This window comes from Dendronephthya gigantea, unplaced genomic scaffold (assembly GCF_004324835.1).
Source record: "Dendronephthya gigantea isolate DGI-Jeju-01 unplaced genomic scaffold, DenGig_1.0 000033F, whole genome shotgun sequence".
NCBI lineage: Eukaryota > Metazoa > Cnidaria > Anthozoa > Malacalcyonacea > Nephtheidae > Dendronephthya > Dendronephthya gigantea.
In genome coordinates, this window is record NW_021163043.1 from 1,654,290 (window position 1) to 1,677,666 (window position 23,377).

The 23,377-nt window shown below is 36.1% G+C and overlaps 2 protein-coding genes across 3 annotated transcripts in view; both read left to right on the forward strand.

Moving 5' to 3' along the window:
• The window catches only part of LOC114525126, a 69,838-nt gene extending 46,827 nt beyond the window's left edge, over positions 1 to 23,011 (forward strand). The window contains exons 1-3 of one of the 2 annotated variants that reach the window (XM_028546341.1): positions 11,931 to 12,257; positions 15,057 to 15,145; positions 18,934 to 23,011. In XM_028546341.1, the coding sequence (XP_028402142.1) occupies positions 18,955 to 21,567 (2,613 nt within the window). In that variant the 5' untranslated portion in view covers positions 11,931 to 12,257; positions 15,057 to 15,145; positions 18,934 to 18,954 and the 3' untranslated portion in view covers positions 21,568 to 23,011. Of the gene's footprint in view, positions 1 to 11,930; positions 12,258 to 15,056; positions 15,146 to 18,933 lie in introns of those variants that run through there. The other variant, XM_028546343.1, reaches the window with a different exon arrangement.
• Positions 2,451 to 5,053, forward strand: LOC114525103. The gene is made up of 3 exons (XM_028546312.1): positions 2,451 to 3,521; positions 3,677 to 4,881; positions 4,953 to 5,053. Exons 1-3 carry the CDS (start codon positions 2,611 to 2,613, stop codon positions 5,051 to 5,053), a joined length of 2,217 nt encoding a protein of 738 aa, XP_028402113.1. The 5' UTR covers positions 2,451 to 2,610.
• Positions 23,012 to 23,377: the final 366 nt, after the last annotated feature.

The window sequence follows — 23,377 nt, forward strand, 5'->3', positions numbered from 1 at the left end:
TCAAAGTTGCCCAAATGTCATAGACGTTCAATGGTCATGGTACTTGTGCGCATGCGCGAAATGCGAACGAGTGTAGACTGGTAATCAGCAACTTCCTGATTGGCTAAGATGAAACGTTTGTGTTTCAGTGAAAAACGTCAGCAATTTAACTGTCATTTTGCAAACTATTTTTTAAAAAAATGTTTCGAAAACAAAATATGAAATTTGGAATAAAATAACAGATAAAACACTGGGAAGAGTTTAAAATATTATCAGAACTGGAGGAATTAGCGGTGAAAAGGAACAACTCGATTATAATCCTTGAAATGGTAGGAGTCTATTTTGTTTATTTCGAGGTTTATTTCGTGTTTGCTGTACGAATACATTTTATGACCTTGGTACAGTATGTCGTTTTGCTCGGTTTTGCGAAGACGTGACCGACTATTTAAGGCTTTACATCATCGTTTTAACTTCCAAAAGAGTCCTTAAAAGTGTAATTCGGAGTTTTGATATAACAAATATCACTTTAAATGTTTATATATAGTCGACTGCAATCACTGCATGAATTTAATAATCGAAAAACAACATTCGACGTTCACTGCTTGGTTATTTATATTATTTGGGCTGTTTTGATGATTTGAAGGTTTAGCTATAATGAAGTATAACTAAACTGTGAAAGTCTATAACTTAATGCAACGGAAAGCAGCAGGAAAACGGGTGATTTCACTTCACCTTTACGACTGTCAACTATGTTTGTTTCCGAAATATTTGAAACATCAGCTATCGGCTTTACATTTAGGACATTTCATAATATTGAAGGTTAAGTCTGGCTAGCTCAGGAAATATTTTGCTTCCTTTGAAATGGCGAGGGGTTGCTGCATGCATGTATTTCTAGTAGGACATGAAAAATGATATAGATATTGTTCCCGTTGTGTAACTTCAGTTCGCAGAGCCATATAGCTCAGTGGCCACACCCAAAACCCCACCCAGTTCCTGTTCATAGAGATTATAATTTATAAATAACCATAGAGAGTAGAGAGTGGGCATCGAGGAGAAATAAGGGAGCGCGTTATTAATTGGGGGCTAATTCAAGTCCCGGATGATTCACGATGTCCGAGGCCAAAGTAAGTTGTTTTTAACGAGTCTTTTTATTTCTAAATCGTTTTTCCCCTAAAATATCATTTCAGGATGTCTAAGGTAGTAAAACCAGTTTCAAAAAGCACTGTTTTTCCTATTAAATAACCGGCGAAGCGTCCTAAATAACGAATACCGTCACAGATTAACACCCAGATGTCTCACTTCTGACTCAAAAGCGTAAGCGATTCGTCACTGCGCATCGCTTTCTACGCACGCTTAGCAAGTGACTAGAGGCATTCACCCCCCCGAAATAAAATTTCAAAATGGAGACGAACTGAATTGAAGTGAAAAACTGCACGATATGTCAAATGAGTCGGAATATATGTACATTTATTGATTTGTACAGGAAGTTCCATTCAATGTAAAGATATTCAAACACTTTTTAAAAGAAATATGTTTGAAATTATGGAGATTTCTACTGCTTATAATTTTCCGCTCCTACGACAATCGAAAAAAGATAAAACACTCGTACAATATTGAAAACGAGGTACTCTAAACTCACTTTTCCAAAGCGCGTATAGATGATGATGGATTCAGACACAAACGTAACTACACAGTCGCCTTCTCTAGCAAATAAGAGGAGGTTTTTTTTCATGTATAAAATAGTTCGGCTCCATTTTGAATTTTCGGGGGGGGGGAAATGCCTCTAGTCACTTGCTGAGCAAGCGCTTACCACTGACGCTTACGCTTTTTGTGGGTAGCCTGCGCATGCGCGGCTAACCACTATGTAGTCGAAAAAGTGTCCGGATGTATGGATGTTTGTGGGTGCCACATCTTCGGCAATAGCCGGATATACGAAAGATGACGAACGGTACGTTCGTTTTACGATTGCCTATAGTTTTTCTACTTCCGGAAAATTTCGTTGTTTTCGAAGGACGGAAGCAACCGAAGTCCCGTAAATACGTTTGTCGTTTGTCAAATTTTAAAGCGAAGGTGAGTACTTTAAAGTTTGTGTATTTTTGTGACATTTGTTATTTTTATCGCTCGTTTTCTACCGTGCTCGAGGAATTTCGATCACAATCGGATTATTGGAGCGTACATATTATATATTCGGGGCAAACTTGCCTGCACTGACGGTTTGTCAGGCGCTCTACGTGTCGGAGGTGCACGTATCAAAATCAAATAAACTGGAGCCATTGTTGCTCGCACTGGTCGTCATTTTAGATCAGGGTACTATTCACGTGAAAGGCCACGTATCAAAACTAAACCTAGCCATTGTGCAGGTATTGAAATTAAACCCAGCCATTGTGCGGGTATTGAAATTGAACCCAGCCATTGTGCGGGTATATAAAACGACAGCCATTGTGCTGTTATACTCAAACAAACTATTTGACATTGCTGCCAACTTGCAGTTACAACACTTTTTAACAAATATACTGACGACCTTATAATATACCCAAATATTATCTGCCGACTTGCAGCAAATTACTGACAAATAAGACACTTTAAAAAGTCAAGAATTGACATTTGGTTTCTGAGTTCTAGACCATAAATATGGGTGTGACTATTGAAGTTTATCGGGCCAGGATTGGTTCACATCACAATTTTACAGATTGTCGCAACAGTCTGTGTCGTCTTAAAGGTATACTTTGGAATCAATTACTATTAATGTTTTACCTTAATGTATTCTGCTTGCCTTATCTCAAAAGCCAATTGAATAAGAGCCAAAAAAACAGTGAATTATGCTTATGGTATGTTCAAATGGTATACTATAATAATGTTTATGTGCCATTATTACTAAGACTTTCAAATGATGTGGAGGAAAATCCAGGTCCTAGGACTATAAATGATATAGTTGACCCTGCTTGTACAATCCATGCTGATTTTAATCAAGGTAATGACTTAATGTTTGGGGTGAATGCTGGTAAACAGTGTGTTGCCATGTCACTATATGCAATTGTTTACAAAGAAATTAAATCAGTCAATATTTGGGACAAGTCAATTCTAAACACAATTTTAATAAGTGGAAACAGTTTGTATTGTGTTATCAGCCGAAGTATAAATAAGAGTTATTTATTATTAACTGATGTCCCTGAGTTTGTAGACATAGATAATCATACCTTTAATTTGCAATACAGTGATTCCTTTTCAGGAGCATTATATTTGAGTGAAAATAGTTTTCCATATGTGACTCTTGAGCATGCTTTGAATGAAGTATTTTATTCTTTAAACTATAAAAGTTGTTTACTTACAATTGGTATGAACACTGTGGCAATCATGATGCCTTTTCCTGGTGTGTTTAAAGTGTTTGATTCTCATTCTCGAGATATGTATGGTAGACCATCCGCATTGCATTATTGTGTTTTGATATCAGTGGAAGGGATAGAAAATCTTGGAGAGTATTTTCGGTTAACATCAAGGTGCAATGAAGCAAATATTGTGCCATTTGAGTTAAAGGGCGTAAAGTGCATCAATAAAATGATTTAGAGACACTAGTATTGTCTACAGAAGATAATGGAAATACAGATATGACAGATACTACTCAGCTACTTGAACAACATAATGTTAACAGAAAAGAGTTGAACAGTCAAATAATTGGTAGTCAAATAAATACATGTAGGAAAAGGGTGAGACCAGATGAGTCCACTCAGCAAAGGGAAGCTAAACTTGCAAAAAAAAGAAATGTTAAGAAAGTAAGAAGGCAAAATGATTCAGCAGAGGAAAAAGAAGCTAGACTTGCAAAAAATAGAAATGCTGAGAAATTAAGAAGACAAAATGAGTCCGCAGAGGCAAAGGAAGCTAGACTTGCAAAAATTAGAAATGCTGTGAAAGTAAGAAGACAAAATGAGTCAGCAGAGGAAAAGGAAGCTAGGCTTTCAAAAAATAGAAATTATCAGAAAGTAAGAAGACAAAATGAGTCAGCAGAGGAAAAGGAAGCTAGGCTTTCAAAAAATAGAAATTATCAGAAAGTAAGAAGACAAAATGAGTCAGCAGAGGAAAAGGAAGCTAGGCTTGCAAAAAATAATAATGCTAAGAAAGCAACAAAACAAAATGAAACTACTGAGCAAAGGAATGCAACAATTGCAAAAGAGAAAGAAAGAAAGAGAGCTTCTAGAAAAAATACCTGCTTTGAAAAGCAAAAGAAAAGTAATGAATCACATTCAGTTCAAAATATTGCAAATGCTGAGAATTGTTACTTGCCTAGTGAAGATACATTGACACTTGTGAGAAATTTTCATAATTCTGTATCTACAGGACCTTTGTATGTTTGCACTTGCTGTGACCAATTATGGTATAAACATTCTGTTTCTCTGGCAGACAGACTAAGAATGGTCAATCCTGATATAACTAAGTATCTACAAAATATAAAAAGTGTTGATAACATTGAATGGCTTTGTCAAACTTGTAACAACCATTTAACGAAAGGCAAAGTCCCCCCTTGTGCAATTGCTAATGGCATGAAATTTCCAGAAAGACCTTCTTTCTTTGATCTAAATGAACTAGAATGTCGACTTATTGCTCCTCGGTTGGCATTTCAAAAGATTTTTCAGGCCCCAAGAGGTGGCCAACTCAAGATTACAGGTAATGTTGTCAATGTGCCTGCAGATGTAAACAGCACTGTTAATGTGCTGCCCAGACTATCAGATGAGATGGGTACTATTAAAGTTCAACTTAAACGAAGATTACAATACAAAAGCTCTGCACTTTCAATGAATATAAGACCTCACAAAGTAATGCAAGCAACTGCATGGTTAATTAACACAAGTACTTTGTATCAAGATCAAGGGATTATTATAAACCAGAATTGGTTGAAAACCTGGAAGAGTCATTGGATGTGACCAGTGATATTGAGACATCAAATGGTGAAGATGATTTAACATCAAACCTCCCTGAAGATGAATGGAGTGAGGCTGAAGCAGAAATACCAGCTGGAGTAACTGATAGTATGTTGACTCCTCCAGACTTTGTCAGTGATAGTGAGACAGGAAATCTATAATGTTGCTCCTGGTGAAGGTAACAGGCCGTTGAGTATATTTAGAGATCAGTACTCTGAAGAAATGTCATATCCAGGCATATTTCTTGGACAAAAAAGACCTGATGATAAACAAAGGTTAAGAAGTGTTTACTATAGTGACATATGTAAATCTGAGTTAAGAAGATCTGATCGACGAGCTGCCATGTGTGTTGAAAATATATTCTTCAAAGCTAAGAAGTTACAAATGAAATTCTTGATTGGTCAGTCACAGATTGCACTCCGAAAAAACAAAATAGGTACAGAACACTTACTGCTGGAGACCTAAAAACTGCAGAAGGTTTACAAAGTTTAATAAACCATGATGATGGTTTCAGATTCTTGAAAACTCTTAGGGGTTCACCACCTTATTTTGAACGAGCCAAAAAAGACTTGTTTGCCATGATTCGTCAGTTAGGACCAGCATCATTATTTTGCAGTTTCTCGTCAGCAGAAACCAAATGGAATCATTTATTAAGAATTCTTGGTAAACTTATTGATCACAAGGATTATAGTGATGACGAATTGAACAATCTTAATTGGGAGGAAAGGTGTCGACTAATACAAAGTGACCCAGTAACCTGTTCAAGACATTTTGATTTTCAGTTCAATACCTTCTTAAAAGATGTCTTAATGAGTGAGCTTGCTCCATTAGGAAAAATTAAAGATTGGTTTTATAGAGTTGAATACCAACAGCGGGGATCACCTCATATTCATATGTTGATATGGCTTGAAAATGCACCTGTGTTTGGTGTTGATAAAGATGAAGATGTTGTTGCTTATATTGATAGCATAATTACCTGCAGCAAACCAGAAGATGATACAGAATTACTTGATCTTGTAAATAGACAGACACACAGACATTCTCATACTTGCAGAAAAAGTCTAAAAATATTTGTAGATTCAACTATCCACAACCACCAATCAGATGTACTCAGATTCTTTATCCACTCGATGGAGATATCTCTTCAACTGTTGCTAAAGCCAGCAAAGAATTGTGGAAAGAGATTAAAACGAAACTAAATGATTTTAAGGAAGGTAAAGACATTACTTTTGATGAATTAGTACAAGAGTTAGGTGTTTCGGAACGGCAATATATTCTTGCTATACGATCATCTTTGAATACTCCGACAATCTTCTTAAAAAGAAGTCCAAATGAATTAAGAATCAATAATTACAATCCTGTTTGCCTTCGGGCATGGCGAGCAAATATGGACATTCAATATGTCTTAGATGTATATGCATGTGCAATGTATATTGTATCATATATTTCCAAAGGTCAAAAAGGAATGAGTGAATTACTGCGTAAAGCTTGTGCTGAAGCGAAAGAAGGTAATACAAATATCAAACAGCAAGTTCGTGATATTGGCAACAAATTTTTGAATTCTGTTGAAATATGTGCACAAGAAGCCGTGTATATTGTTTTGCAACTTCCAATGCGAAAATCGTCACGTAGTGTAATTTTCATTAACACATCTCCTCCTTCTGAAAGAGTCGAATTACTTAAACCATTGAGTGAAATAGAGAAAATGTCTGATGAATCAGAAGAAATTCAGTCTGGTGGTCTTTTAAAAAGATATGTAGAACGACCTGATTGTTTGCAAAATGTGACGCTGGCTGATTGGGCAGCATGGTACGACTCTAGTGGTCAAAAAACATATAGGAAAACAAACAAGCCTGACGTTGATAACCTTCCATTAGAAAATAATGATGAAGATAATGACGACGAGTTGTTAATAAATGACGATAATCTTCACGTTGTAAAAACTCCTGAAAATATGAAAATAAGGAAAAGATCTCGAGCTAGAGTAATCCGAAGTGTCTGGTTCAATAAAGAGACTCAACCTGAAAAACATTATCGCGAGTTAATTATGCTCTTTACTCCTTGGCGGAATGAACAAACCGATTTAATGGGAAATTATTCCTGTTTTGAAGAACACTATTTAGCTCGAAATGAAGAAATCAGTAAGCAAATGGAACAATATGCTGTTTGTAGTGAAGACTTAAATGAAATTGGACATCATTTAGACGAATGTGATGATGATGCTTTTGATACCATTGCACCTGTGACACAAGATGTTGAACGACATGATCAGGATGAAGGATGCGTGGATACACATCCTGATTTAAACGAAACATTTGATCATCTTGCTGAAAATTTGGGCATTCCGTCTTCTTTACCAAATAATGAGCCGTTGATTTTAAATGAAATGCAAGATAACGAATATCGAACCTTAGTTCAGCTGTTAAATAAGAAACAAAGAGAATTCTTCTATCATGCTCTGCATTTGATAAAAACATCAGATAAACCATTTTACGCATTTCTCAGTGGAAGTGGAGGTGTCGGAAAGTCTCACCTTATTAAATCGATATACCAGGCAGCATTGAAGTATTACAATTCACGAGCAGGGGACGATTTTCATCGTGTTCATATATTATTGCTTGCTCCAACAGGAAAAGCTGCATATCTTATAAAAGGTAACACGATTCACAGTGCCTTGCGCATTCCAGCAAGTCAGTCATTGAAAAATTATAAACCATTGGATTCTGGAAGACTGAATACGATGAGATGCGAACTAAGTTCATTAAAGTTAATATTGCTTGATGAGATATCAATGGTTGGCAACAGCATGTTCACCATTCAATTGAACAACCGTTTGAAAGATTTAAAAGGTAGTAAAGAAGATTTCGGCGGTGTCAGCATAATCACAATTGGTGACTTATTTCAACTCAAACCTGTAATGGATGGTTACATTTTTACAGATGTTCAGTCTTTAAGTTCTTATGATGTTCTTCCCCGAACTTATGGAGAAAATATTTTAGAATGTTTGAGCTTGATGAAATCATGCGACAGAGAGAAAGCAAGATTTTTGCAGAGATACTTAATCGACTTCGTGAAGGTAATCATACTCCGAGTGATCTACAAAAACTAAAGGAAAGATGTATTGAAGAGAGTGCTTGCCCCAAAGAAGCCCCACGTTTATTCATTCAAAATGCTTTAGTTGATGAATACAATGATATAGTTTATCAATCATTTGATGATCGTGATAAATACATAATCAGGGCACAAGATAGCGTAATTGGAGCCTGTTCAGCTGAACTGAAAGAAAAGATAATGAGACAAATACCACATGTTCCTTTGAAAAATTCAAAACAGTTGGCTTATAAACTGCATATTGCTGTCGGACAACGAACAGAAATTGCGGTGAATATACGCACTGATGATGGTCTGACAAACGGTGCAAGTAATGTCATTAAGCATGTTCAATTGACTGATAATACCAAACCTTCTGGCATCGTTTGGGTTCAGTTTGACGACGAAGATGTTGGAAAGAAAACCCGACAAGAAAATAGAATTCTCTATGCTCGAAGTACATCTATACTAAGTACTTGGACACCAATAAAACCTGTTACAACGCAATTTGCTGTAGGTAAAACGAAGTCTGCTCAAGTGGTAAGAAAGCAATTTCCTTTGAGGCCAGCTGCCGCAAAAACGGTTCATCGATCACAAGGTGATACTCAGTCACATATCGTCGTTAATTTAAATACAAGAAGAGCAATTCCTCATATTCATTACGTCGCTCTAAGCCGAGTAACAACAATCGAAGGGCTATATATAACTGATCTTTGCGAAAGTAAGATTTCCGTTGATGCTAAAGTCGTAGAAGAAATGCACTTACTGAGAAATGAGTATAAATTAGATCTTTGTTTTACTCCGTTGTATATGCTGAATCCCACTGATTTAAAAATTTGCTATCTTAATGCAAGATCTTTGCACAAACACATTGAAGATGTACGAAAAGATATTAATTATACGTCTGCTGATATCCTAATTTTTACCGAAACGAGATTTCGTGAAGAAGATCCTGGTGAAATGTACGCAATTGAAGGCCATGAGTTATTCAGAAATGACGACGTTTCAAATCTCAACCGTCCATATCATGGAACAGCTGTTTATTCTAAACTTCCTATGATTATTGGATATCCTTGTGCAAGAAACTGTCATGGGATCGAGGTAACTATTATGAAGATGGTCGAACGTCCAGACCTAATTGTAATTGGAATATACAGATCTCCAACACTTGCATTATCATCTCTTTTGGCTGCCATTTCTACGACATTGGAGGAACATCCTTCTCCACAGGTTATAATCATTGGAGACTTTAATGTCAACTGGCTTGATGAGATAGAACGAAGATCACTGTACAATCTTATGATCAATACCAATGGCCTCGAGCAACTTATAACTAGTTCTACAACAGATAATGGAACATTGATTGATCATCTGTATACGAATTTGATTGAAGAGGATATCCAGGCAGGTACTCTTGAAACTTACTTTAGTGATCACAAAGCAATTTGGGCCTCTCTAAAGATAGGGAGGTAATCACATCCAGACATAGCGTTAGCATGTTACAAGAAAAACCATAGTATTGACATGGTAAGATGAACCCAGGTAAGGAGGTAATCGCGTCCGACTATAGCGTTAGCATGTTACAAGAACAACCATAGTATTGACATGGTTAGATGAACACAGGCCAATATTTATTGGCCTGGCTCAAATTTAACAAAAGGTAAGCATTTAATTTTAAGGTTTTTTTTCATTTTCTTTTCCCATGCAATTTGACCATTTCCCTTTATTTTTAGGTTCCGGTGGCATATTTTCAAATTATTCACACGATGTCGAAGCTAAAACACTAATAATTTAAAGGTAAATAATAGATTCGTATTGCATACTAGCTATACATATGCGTTTGTTTCTTTGATAACGCGAGTTTTTTCTTTTTACAGGTCTGAATCAGCTACAATCACAAAGACGTTTTAAAAATGTCAGCGTTGCTTGTTGCCAACCGCGTGGATCAACGCTAAATTAATCCGAAGATAAAAAGACCACAACGCATATATCGGAAATCCTCGTTCGTCTTTCCAGACATCTTCTCTCCACATACCGCAACTGTAATCTGTTCATCGCAGCAACGAATGCCAAACAAGAACAAAGTTCTCTGGTAACCTCACTCGTAAATGCTACTCATACCTTCATGGTAACTACTACTGAGCAATACACATTCATATCAATGATGATTGATGGCATTCAATGTTGACTGATTGTCGGACAGATTACCACAGGGATAAGAAATTGTCAACTGATAAATTTAAACTTGCAAAAAGCCACGCAGTTTTTGGACCTACGAACTGGTGCTATTATGTCCAGCTAATTGGTGCTGATAAGTTATCTGTAATCAACATTGCAAACCACCTGTACCTTCCTACTGGATCAATGAAATCATCCTATCATCTTCAGTTATAATCGTGAAACGTATTGTCAATAAACTTTGGCAAACAAGTGGTATAATCTTACTGGAGCAATAACGTTTAACCTTTATTGACTATTAACATAACTATAACATTGATTTATCAACAAAAGAACCAATCTTGTATGTAACAAAGACATGCTGATAATCAAGGGACATCAAAACGAAATAATTTGAAGAAGTCTGAAACCTTCTTTTTCTCCTTCTAAACTAAGCTTTATGTTATCAGACGATGTGTGCCACCATCTCGGAACCTTACTCTCTTTTTTGTTCTGTTCACCTATTCTGCTTAAAAATATTTCATTTCCTATCTCTTGTAAAAATGCTTTTATATATGTTTTAATCTGTCGTAAAATGTATTTAATACAATAAAATATTATAATATATAGATTGTGTAATAAATCGACTTCGTTATAACTGTATTCAACCAGCTAACTATAGCGCGTTTATTCCGTTGTCTATGGCATTAGAACATAAGACTAAAAATATTGCAGTTAATCATGTTTTACAGGCTACCCACATGTACGCATTGCGTACCTATTTTTATAACACAGGACATCAATTTTAAAACATTCACTAATTTATTGAGACCATAGTCAAGAAATATCTTTTAGGGGGAATATAATCATTTCATTCATTTCCTACATATCCATTTTAAACATTTCATTTGACCCATTAATTGTTAGGAAAATTGTTTGGCAACAGATTTGGTTGAAACCATCCTGGAACTGGATAATATATTCTAATATATTCTTCATGCAACTTCGAATGGTATTACGTTTTATAGCTAAAACCCACTATGATCATGGTCAAACAATATATGTTATATCAGTGCCAATATCACATGACTAAAAGACTGAGATATATTTCACTAAATTTATAAATCATAATTTGAGTTTTCCAGTTTTTTTAATCTTACATCCACATGCCATCGCATTTTACACTATGTGCATTTATTGTTATGGTTTCTTTCTCGTGTATAATACCAGCTTGTATACAGTTAATTGATAAAAAGTCATCCTCTGGCTCTCATGTTAACTATATATTTAGACTTCACCATCTGTTCCAACCAAAAGTATCTTAACAAATACACTGGTCATTGATCAGTCCATCTAGTACAACAATATCTGTCAATCACGGAAATAAATTATCTGTCAGTTCAGCAATACTTAAGTTGCAAATATTTTCATTCATGAGGTTGCAGCTTAATCAGACCCAATGCAATCCCAGCTAATGTTTGACAGAGTTCTCTATGGCTTAGTTGAGTATTTTACATAATGACATTTCATGTAACCTTGGAAATCAATATTTGTCACAGAAACATTATTAAACCAGAATTACAGATTGCAAGTGAAATGTTGCAAGTAAATACTGAGGTGTCGTCTCTAGGGTGGTTGGGTGGTCTTCATGACAGTAATTGTATTTCTTATAAACTTAAATTTGTTTATATTTTCATAGGCTGGCCCTGCATTTATGACCATGGTCAGTTTGGTTTGCAGTGTGATTAACCAGAGGCATTTTCTCTGTAAACCAGAAATCATTAGAACAGTCATTTACGTATTAACACAACATAAATTCTCAGCCAAGTTTGACGAGCCATTGCGCGTTTGTAAAAAAATTTCCAGCTTCCCTAACACCGTCATGGCTGATCCCTGCACAAGATAATATTTTTATTTAAAGTATGATTCATGACATTCTGTCAACAATGCGTGTGATGAAATCTCTACTGAGACTGAGTGCTTGTGAGGTTTTAAATTACAATCAGTTTCCGTGTTTGTTTAAATATATCTACCTCGTGAGTATCTTCTGCGAATTTTGGTACATTTGTGTGAAATTTTAGCCATGTATTGAGATAATCGCTTTCATGACTTGAAAAGGTATGTTTATGGCAGTGTTAGTCGTGTTTTTTGAAGAGTAGAAATGATTTTATGTCATCAACACAGTGAAGTCGTCACAGTCGTATAAGGTCTTGCCACAACACAGCGCTTTGTCTGTGGCGCCGTGAAATAAAATTGCAAATTTCGTATTTTTCTTCCTTTCAATGTTCTTAAAGTGAGGTTTCAGGCGTTTGAGATGTGATTTATGGTTCGCTGATTTATGATTCCACATTGCGATAAAAAGAGACATGCTTTTAAATTTTCGCGCATGATGTTAAATTCGTAAACGTAGTTGCTAGTCTATCTGCATGATGGCCAAATATTGGTCTGCATAATGCCGAAATGGTGGCGTTGTCAGTATACTCGTGTGAACTAGAGACTTGAAATACATTGCACATTTCTCGCTTCTTTAAACAAAAGGAATACAATTCCAAATTTGTTAACTCATCGCCAGAATAATATGATGTTACCGACCTTCCTATGCCATTGGAGTCATATCCTGCAGCAACAAATTTTCAGACTACAGTTTAAGACCCTCGTGTGACTATAGAGACGCATCATCCGTCTGTTATTATAAATACAGGGTATTAACCAGTAAACAGCTCTTGTACACGCGCTTTTTGCCACGTAAATATTTTCTAGAATATTTTCCCATTTTCGATGGACTTAAGTAAGGCGTGATTTTGTTTATGTTCGACATATTCGTCTACATATGGTTTTGCCCATGTAGATTATCACATTCTAAATTTTGAACTAGTACGTTTGTTATTATCAATGATTTATCAACAACCCGGTAAAGCAGACATGCATAGTTGGTTGTATGTGCATGTAGGTGCGGAACAGCGCTGTGGCGTCGTATTGAATAAACTTGCATTATTAAATGTCTGGCACTGCACAGCGCTTCGTCGCGTTGTGGTCTTGTGTGATACTGATACTGGAAAAACATTCCTCGGGTTTTTTGCATTTTCTAAAAAATTTGTGTTTTCCGATCTTATATAAATATACCGACCTTGTTGAAAAATTCGGACTAGAAGTTTGTTAAGTTTACGATTAAAGTTCGATTTTTAGACTCTAAACTCCTAACATTCCATCGCGCGGTCAATGACGTAGGAAGTGTGACACAGCTCTACCTTTTGATATGTATTACTACGATGTTATATAGCTGCGTCTATGTAGAATTGGGATTCTGGAGCGATTTTGACGAATCCGCTTTTTGTAGTCATGAATTTTAATTTATAGACAGAATATAATTACAACATGAAGAATCGTAGCAGCCAAAAATGCACTTTTTTGCGCGAGAGACTATATACCGCATCTTGAGGTTTCAGACGTACCGCGTACATACCGCATATTATGTAAAAGTATGATATCAACTATTGTAGCTAAACAATGTAGAGTAGTAACTAATACTAGAAAATTGCATTCCTAAAATTAATACGAAATATCTACATTAAGACTGAATATGTAGGTTATCTATCTATATTACTGACATCATATCATATTGATATTACACCGCATACGCGTGCATGGTATACCATAATTAATGTTATGGAATTTGTAGCTGCTTCAAACGCGATATACTTATTATATAATTTGCGTTCACTCACAATCACTCGTGATGCTCACATTGCGTGTTTTTGCACTTAAAATAAACCGGAATTTGATTAGTATTTTCTCATACATATCACGTTGAGGGGATATCGATGCATAAATTTCCCGCAAATGAAGAACAGAAGAAAATGTGGGTAAAATTCGTGCGAAAACATCGGCCGAATTTTACTCCTACGAGTTCTTCAGTAATATGCTCAGCACACTTTGAGAAATCTTGCTCCAGAGCACGATATCACATTGTAAATCTCCCTTAAATCTCGATTCAAACGTTTCGCGAAGAATACCGTCTTCGTCCGTTTCCTCTTCCTCATATTCGCTATCTGCCAGTGGCTCAAATTGGTAAGGCTGAACAACAGACGATTGCTCAGTGATGTCCTCATTATCTGATCACCCTTCTGTCTCCGTCTGTGACTCGAAGCTTTCGTTTTCTGACATTTTTTAGGCACAATATTAAAAGCTTTGGGTGATTGCGTGATCTTTGTTATTTTGCTATACTAAAACACGTCGACGTGTCACACTACATACGTCACAAGAGCCAAAATTCTAGGTACCAGTCTTTCGCCAGTGAATAGTCTCAAAATCGAACTTTAATCGTAAATTTCACAAACTTCTAGTTCGAATTTTTCGACAAAGTTGGTATATTTATGATCGGAAAAGACGAAATTTTTAGAAAATGCAAAAAACCCGATATCGAAATTTTCATTTCATATACACTTTAAACCTACTATTCTAATATATTTCAGGTTATCGCCACTCATTTTATTTATATCAAAGACCCTGAATCTTTCGTTCTGTGTATACACCGTTGCAATTGATTATTAACTAATTCAACATTCCTTGAAACGAAATATATATTTTATACACTATAATCGACCTTATTTTTACAATGAAATTAATAATATGAACTTTCTGCTAATGAAAATGACCCCCTAAATATACAAATTCCATTACTACATGACACTCGCACGACATTCTAAGGTCTTTTCTAGGGAATCGTTATGTGTAGTGTGTGTTGAGCGTGTGGGGGGGGGCTGAACCAAATAACTAAAAATTGATTTACAGGTGCGGGAGTAGTGGGGGGTTTCGAGCACCTTCCCCAGAAATTTTTTTCTATTTTTGAGTCTCAATGACTTGATTTCCTGCATTTTCCAATATTCCACTGTCAAATTGACTCCTTTCCTTCCTCAGAGGCTTTCAACCAAGAATTTATAGTCTGTTTATATCACAAGAACAAAGCTGTCTGAAAGATTTAAAACTGAAAAAGAAGAACAAACTAGGTAAGGTGGATTAGTTTGACATAAGTTTTGAAACTATAAAATGACTGGAATAAAACTACCAGGCGGAGTTCGCTTTTACGTCTTGTACATCCAGTTAACCAAATAAGCGCGGTGCAGTGCTCTGGCGTCGTATCAAATAGTTCGAATGCCTTGTTTTGAAACTTCCATTCATCTCATCTTATGCATTGTTGATCTTCAAAACAATGTAATAAGTTGTTAGACAATTACTAAGCATTTAATCGAGATCATATAAAAATTATTTTTACGAAAGCGTACTGTATAACTCCACGTTAATGAGCGGAATATGGAATTAGGCAATAAACCGGTTTTATGACGTAATTCTAAATACATCTAAATCTAATCCTAACCTTTATTCAAGGAATAAACTTGTGTATTTAGGATTTACCGAACATGGAATTATTACCAAATTAGTGACGCCACATGAAATAAGTATATTTAATTGATTAATATAGAATTGCATGACCGCATTGACAAGTATCGCTTGGCATTAGCTTTGACTAATTCTTCTACGACTACGACTGTCAATTAAGAAGACAGCGACTTCGAATCGTTTTTATGTTTTAATTCCTTGTATAAATTTATTTTCACCATCTCATTGTTGCCTTCAGAAGTTCATTTCAGCTGATATTTATATTGGCACAGCAATAACTAACCAAATATAAACATAATTTAAGTTGGAACGGAAATATCTATAAAACTACCGATAAATATTGAATGAAAAGTATTTCACATGAAATTATTTGATCATCGAGCACTAGAAAGTGTTGGGATCATCAGCATGTATCATTTACTCATGTGCGATTTTCGAGTGTCAACGTTCCTCTTAAAAATGCATGTGTTAATATGTTTGTGTGGGCGCATTGATATTATTGACAATGGTTAATTTGTTTTGAATTGGCTTTTTCAGTAAAATATCGTTAGTTTATATTTAAAGTACTTGGAGTTGAACTCAATGTTTGAAGTCAACGTTAGTTGTGGTTTTACCAGGTTTCAAAATATATATCAGAGATCTCGACACAAGATGAAATCAGTAATACGAAGTAATTACGCGCATTAGGCCGATGCATTTAACACCACGAGTATTTTACGACATTGAGTTGAACAATTTAACCAGCAGGATACCATCAGAGTGTTTGGTTTATTCTTGTCTGCTGGATTTGTGAACATTTCTTTGCGTTGATCAATTTATTTGTGGCCTAAATCTGTGGAATTATGTCTACGTCGTGAATGATCAGATTTCGTAGCCATAGGTACGTTTTTATCTCTTTCTTGAAGATTGTAAATAATTTTATATCTTCAACAGCGGAAGTATGCTAGGCCCGGCACAGCGCTGTGGCGTGATATTATAACGTTCAGCAAAACCTTGAATAAAATCAATCGTAAATTTCTTTTCTAATATCCGTCATTCGTCTTACTATAACATATCATGTTATTTGTCTATAATTTCGCTTTTGCAAATTGTTTTTCGTGACCGTAATAATATTGACATAAAGGCGGTGGAATTACGTCATGGTGCGTAATGAATATGCCACATTTATCTTTCATATGTTTCATCTGACGCCGGAGAACTAGCGCTTTGAATAGAACTTCATGTTTTAACAATAATCCTGTTTTTTCATTCTGACCAACTAGATTCTTATACAAGTCTCAGCTTATTCTGCTATCAAATTGTTCCTTTCCTTCTGCGGAGGCGTTCAACCAAGAAATTATAGTCTGTTTATATTACAATAACACAAGTCTTTGAAAAGCCTAATTAAAAAAGCTAAAAGTATATATCTGCTTTGAAATGAATAGCTTTTGCAAAGAAATCCTGTAAATTGGAAGCAATAAAACGACTCGATTGACAACTATCACACGAAGTAAGCTTTAGGTCGACAAATTAAATAACCACGGCACAGCGCTCTGGCGTCGTATTAAAAGCTTCAAACCGGCTTTGTTTGATATCTTAAGTTTTCTCATCTCACGCATTGTTAGTTTCTAAAGCCACGTATTAACTTGCTGGATAATTACTAACCACACGTCGTGTTTGACAAATAAGCTTCATCTTTAATGATCGTTTATGGTGGTTCGTTTAATGAAGTCGAAGGTAGGAAAATAAGGAATTGTTAAAGGCTGTTTGTATTTAAAGAGATGATGTAATATGTGAAATGAAAGAATCTATGCAATACTTCATATCGCTATAGTCCAATACGAGATGAAATCAGTTAAATGAAATATTTACAAAAAGCATTAGACATCGCAACTTTGCATCCCTCTTCCCTGGCTGAAATTATAAAGCTATAAACATATACCCAAGCTCAATAAATAGCCAGCAGGATAGAATAAAGTGATTTGTGTTTTTTATGAGCAAGGTTCGTGTACATTTCTGAGCATCTGTCAGTAGCTACATTTCTGACTAAATTCTGTAGAATATATAGACGCTGTAATTGAATTGTTGCCTCAAGATTTAAAAAGTAGAAATTACAGTCCGTGCACTTCTAAAGATCATAAATTGTTGCCCGACACAGTGTTGTATCGTTGTGATAAGACGTTACTTTAAACAATGTCGCAAATTGCGTTTCTTTTATTTCCCCACCTGCCTATAGCAGTTGATGTTGGTAGTTAAAAAATGGCGTGTTTTATTTGGTATTTTAATCCGATTTGAGTGAGGGTCTGCCTCGAATATTCTTTGAACATGAGTGAGCAAATGATGCGAAGTTTCACGTATTTCTAGCAATTGCAAAGCCAGCACATATAGTGAACAATCAATTCATTGAGAATAGTGTGTTGATTTCTGAGTTGGATCAGTGTGACCAGATCTGGTATATTTTTTACCATATCCGGACAGATGCATAGACAGCCCCACTTGATTTTAATAATTACCACATTTAGGGGCAAGCCCCGTAAGTGAGATACATTTTTTCGTATATTGAGACCGCGGGCTGGCCCGTTTGGCGAGTTTACGTTTTAAGTTTTGTATTCCAGCAAACAATCAATTACTTGATGCTCTACCATATCCGCCTGCCATTTAAAGTTCTTTCGTTTGGGTTTTTGGACCGTATTCACTTTTTCGGCGACTACTGAAGACACAGAAGCTTCACAGGTTTCGGCCGTTTTAAAAAACCACATGAAAACGTACATGATCCGCATGTGTACATTACGAATTTTCATCCTGGCAACCGGACCAGCCCGCTTGCGTGTGCTGACATGGAGAAATCTTCATCTCGGTAAGCGAGATCTCGCTTGTTCAAAGCGATATATCGGCAAGCGGGCCAACCCGTTTGGCCATATGAACGCAAAACATTTTTTCTATAAAATCTACAATGTAATGAGATCCCGCTTACAGGTGATAGGGCCAGCCCGGTCTCCATATAAACAGCCCCTTAGACCGGTCAAACTAGATTGAAAGCAAAAAGAAATCAATGCCATTTCTTGACTAAAAGTTTTTTGACCCCACGACCACGTGTTTTTTTCCGAGTTCATTTCTGCAAAAGGAATCCTTTCGTATAAACTTAGTTTAAGTTCCATCCGATTGTCCATGCACGATGATCAGATAATGTGGTTGTATATATGAAGAATATTAAATTGTTAAAGATGAGAAAAATCATGATCAATTCAGTAAAATGAATTTGTATTTGATAGTCTAAAATATATAGCCTAAAAGTGAAAAATTAACAATAAATTAGAATTTAGATAAACAATATATAACAATATATTATATTTAACCCCATTCTCTTTCTGGGTGTGCCCTATATAATTAAAAAAACCATTGTGATATTTTGTTACAGTAATTAATTGTGTCTAATGCCATGGATTCTGACGAACTGCAAGAAAAAGCAAATTTTACAAGACTCAGCAGACTTTTAGTTGACAAAGGAACTGAGGCTTTGAGAAATACATTTGACGCAATCTATTCACCTGTTAATCTACCCGGAGTACTGGCTGCAAACAAAACAACTCTTCAAAAGTTAAAACCTCGAGTTATTAATAATTCTCAGTGGGATTTACTGTTTCCTCCGTCTGACAACCCACCAGATTCCAAAACCTTCGATGTCACATTACTTACAGTTCTATTCCGAAACATTTGTGGTTTTCCATCAACAGGATGGAGTGTAATGCCTCCGGATACTGATAGGTCAACGCAGGCGAATATCACAAGAATCAAGTGTTACAGAAATGAAGTTATTGCACATGTAACAACAACTCGAGTTGACAATTCAAGATTTGAGTCTTTATGGAAGAAAATCTCCCTGGCGATAGTAGAATTGGGAGTTTCACAGAGTGATGTCGACGATTTAAAAAAATGTCCTCTTAGGCCTGTAGAAGTAGTGTATGTGGAAAAGCTTAACGATTGGACACTGCACGAAGAAGAGTGTATTAAATTGCTTAAAGCAATTGAAGCTGGTGTAAATAATGTAACACAAGTCGCTGAAGAGACGCGCGATGCAGTAAATGAAACGCGCGATGCAGTAAATGAAACGCGCAATGCAGTAAATGAAACCCGCGATGGAGTAAATGAAACGCGCGATGCAGTAAATGAAACGCGCGATGCAGTAAATGAAACGCGCAATGCAGTAAATGAAACGCGCGATGCAGTAAATGAAACGCGCGATGCAGTAAATGAAATGCGCCAGTCATTTGCCAAGCGTACTTTATCAATACCCGGGGAAACCAATCCTCCAAAAAAATCCCGCATGGAAATTGATGAAGATTTATTGCGAAAACTTGCTAAGCATAATTTTAAGGGTAAAATTAAAAGAAAAGTCAAATTCTTCCTTCCTGGAACGAGAGAGTGGTTGTTAAAAAAAGTTGACGAGTGGTTTTGTAGCAGTGAGAGTGATTCAAGAATAAAGTTAATAACAGCTGGACCAGGATTTGGTAAAAGCGTGTTTTCCGCTAAAATCTGTGAAGATTTTGAGAAGAATGGAAAATTGGCTGCTTGTCACTTTTGTGATTTCAGTGATTCAAACCTAAGAGATCCTATGATGATGCTACAGTCTTTCGCAAGTCAGATGTGTCAGAATGTCCCTGGTTTTAAAGAGAGGCTTCTTGATCAGTTAAAGCGACCATATCAAGTTCAAAATCTCAAAGATGCCTTCCAAATATATTTACAAAATCCCTTAGATGAATTGGAAATAAAAGAGCCACGTTTAGTCGTGATCGATGGCTTGGATGAAAGTGCAGCAGATAATAAAAATGAAATTACTCATTTGATTGCTGAATATTTTCCTGATCTTTCCGAGTACATCAAAATCTTGGTGACGAGCAGGCCAGAGATTTCCGTTGCTGATCTAAGACTAAGAAACGATCAAAAGACAGACATTTCCAATGTTGATCGCAACAATAACTCGGATCTTGAACTTTATTTTCAAGAATGTTTATTTGGTGTAGAAGTAAAAAGCAACGGGAACCCTGCTTTGAAAGAAATTCCACATGATCTCCGATTGCGTTTGTATAAAATGAATAGTTTACTTTTCAAATTTGTTTCCAAGTGCGCGGGCTCGTTTCTCTATGCTTATCACTTTCAATCTGGGCTAAGGGCTCGCTATGATCTTGAGAAGATAACAAATAATGACGTCATGGAGTTTCTCCCAGAAGGTCTGCATTCTGTTTACGAACGATATTTTAAACGCCTTGAAGACGAGCTTAACGCCATAAAACACGAAAAGTTCGATGTCTTGAATATTTTGGCAATGCTGGTTGCTTCCGAAGAAGATCTTCCCCTCACTTTCGTCGCTCAGGCTTTTGGTTTAGCTCCGGATTGTCGCGAAACGAAAGACATCATCAACAAAATTAATGAAACCGTATCGTGCTTGTTGTACGTTACAGATGACAGGTTAACCGTTTTTCACAAATCCTTTATTGATTGGCTTCTAGCAAAGGGCTACAAAGATCACCAGTATACTGTCAAGGTCGATGATGGACATAGATTGCTTTGGCTTTTATGCGAGAAGGTTTTTAAGGAAATTAAAGATAAAGGTGTTCGCTCAGGACTTGAGGTGAAGTTGACTAATGACGTAAAATACGCTCTGGAACATGGTTTAGAACATCTAGAAAAGTGTGAAATGGAAGAAGGTGTCTTTTGGTCAGTTGATGTTATTATCGTATGTTGTATGTTAACTGCCCTCTCTCAAGATCATTTGCTGTTATACTGGGAAAGAATTCTTCAAAGCTCTGTAATTAAAAGTGAGGAACTACGTAACCGCATTTCGTGGCATGTCACTGAACTTCGCTTTTTGCCTGAAAGCGTGCTAGATTTTAGCAAACTGGATTCAACACCGTTTCCAAAATCACTGCCGATAAATTTAAAATCGTATTTACAAGCGGTTCTTACCCTTTCTCCAGAAGGTTATTTCAGCGATGATGAGAAGAAAATCGCAGAGACGCTACTATCAAATGATTTACCATTTGTATTTTTATAAAGTTTGGGTTTTGCCGCCAGCAGTATGTAATCCAGGGTCTTTGGTTACAGTGTGCCACAGTATTTGCTTTATCTGAGAATAAGAAAAGAATAGCAGTTGGAATAAATAATTTCATGTTATCCCTACCAAATTTAGTTGAAATAATGAATTACTCAAGAAAATTTAAAAGAAGTTTCTTGCTCCAGAAATATTGTTCTTCTCATAGCATTCAGAAAATGGAAACGGTGTTTAACATTGCGAAGAGAAAGGAAGTTTCATTTTTTTCTTGAAATGAGGAGACGTTCGGGTCCGGTTAATTTTCTCCCCGCATGTTTTTTATACGAATTAAATGCGAATGTCTTTGTTCAAAAAATAACTGAAATGAACACGTTCAAACGAGGACGAAAACCAACAGGAGAGAAGACTTAGTTGATAAAGACTTTGTTATGAACGACAGATGTTTTGGAGCTGATTTTTCAGTTAGGATATTTCTTAATGGATTTATTGAACAGTAACATGAAAACTATGATCAAGAACATTGTTTTGGGGAAGCGGCTAGACTTTGCTTGGAGCTGGTCTAGAATGGAGAAGTAAGACACCTCCTTCCCTCCGTTTGTCTGGGAGTTCACCTTGGGCAAGTGATAGCACTCCCTTGCCTCCCTAACTGGGGTTACAGTTTGTTAAACAAAACAAAGACAATATATTTAATACATCTGCAAGAAACAAGTCCTAAAAAACTGTGACGAATGCCAGTCGTATGATGGTGTTGTTTAAGATGTTCATTATGGTAGTTACAGTCATGTTGGTGGTGATAATTCTCATCTATGATGGTGGTGATCGTGCTGGTGTCTACGATGGTGCTGATAGTAATTGTGCTGGTGATGAAAATAATGGTAGAAATTGTAGTAACTATATTAGCTGTATTTTGTTCACGAAGTTTGATGCTGATGAAAAAGAAAGATAACGGAACTCAGTGGCGTCAAGCACTAGAACGATAATTGGGGGGGTGGGAGTTGATTATTCATATATTCAGTTTTGCCCGACGGATTTCTTTTTTAAGTGCAATAGCTTAAAATAAAAATCCGTCGGGCAGAACCATTGAACTGTAAACACACTGGAACGATAACTCATGGGGGTGGGATGAAACCAGTGCTGTTTACTTTTTCTGAGTTTTGAGCTGAAATACTTGACGGCAAATGTTGAGCCGTATATGAAATTAAAGCTATTAAAAAGTTATATTTCGTGTAGAAATTTCGAGACTTTAGCTTACAGTGAAATGTCTAAATAATATTAATTTTCAAAATTTCCCGGTTTTTTGCCGGTTGGTAATTGTTTTTTTTTAATATTTCCTTTGTAGTTGTAGTCTTGAAATTTCTACACCAAATATAACTTATCAATAGCTTTAATTTGACACACAGCCCAACGTCTGGCGTCAAGTATTTCGTCTCAAAACTCCGAAAAACTATTTTGTCTTCAAGCTGAATACGGATATTTGTCGTTCCAGTTGTATAGAGTTCACTGGGCAGAACTGAATATATGAATAAACACCACCCAATTATCGTTCTAGTTTCGCCCGTAATGGAACTACAAGAACTATGTACATTACAGGGAACGTTCGTTTTTTAGTTGGGAAGGAAGATATTTGTAGCCTGAAGCGGAAATAAATTCCCCGAGTGGAGACCCAGCTGATGTGAATATTTTCTATGAGAATGAAATATCTGTATAAGGCATACGAATGGGAGAGCTTTGTTTTGTTAACTAATAAAACGTGGTGTCTTTAATAAACGAACACGCAACTATATTGATCTGTAAGCAAACTAATATCAAGTGT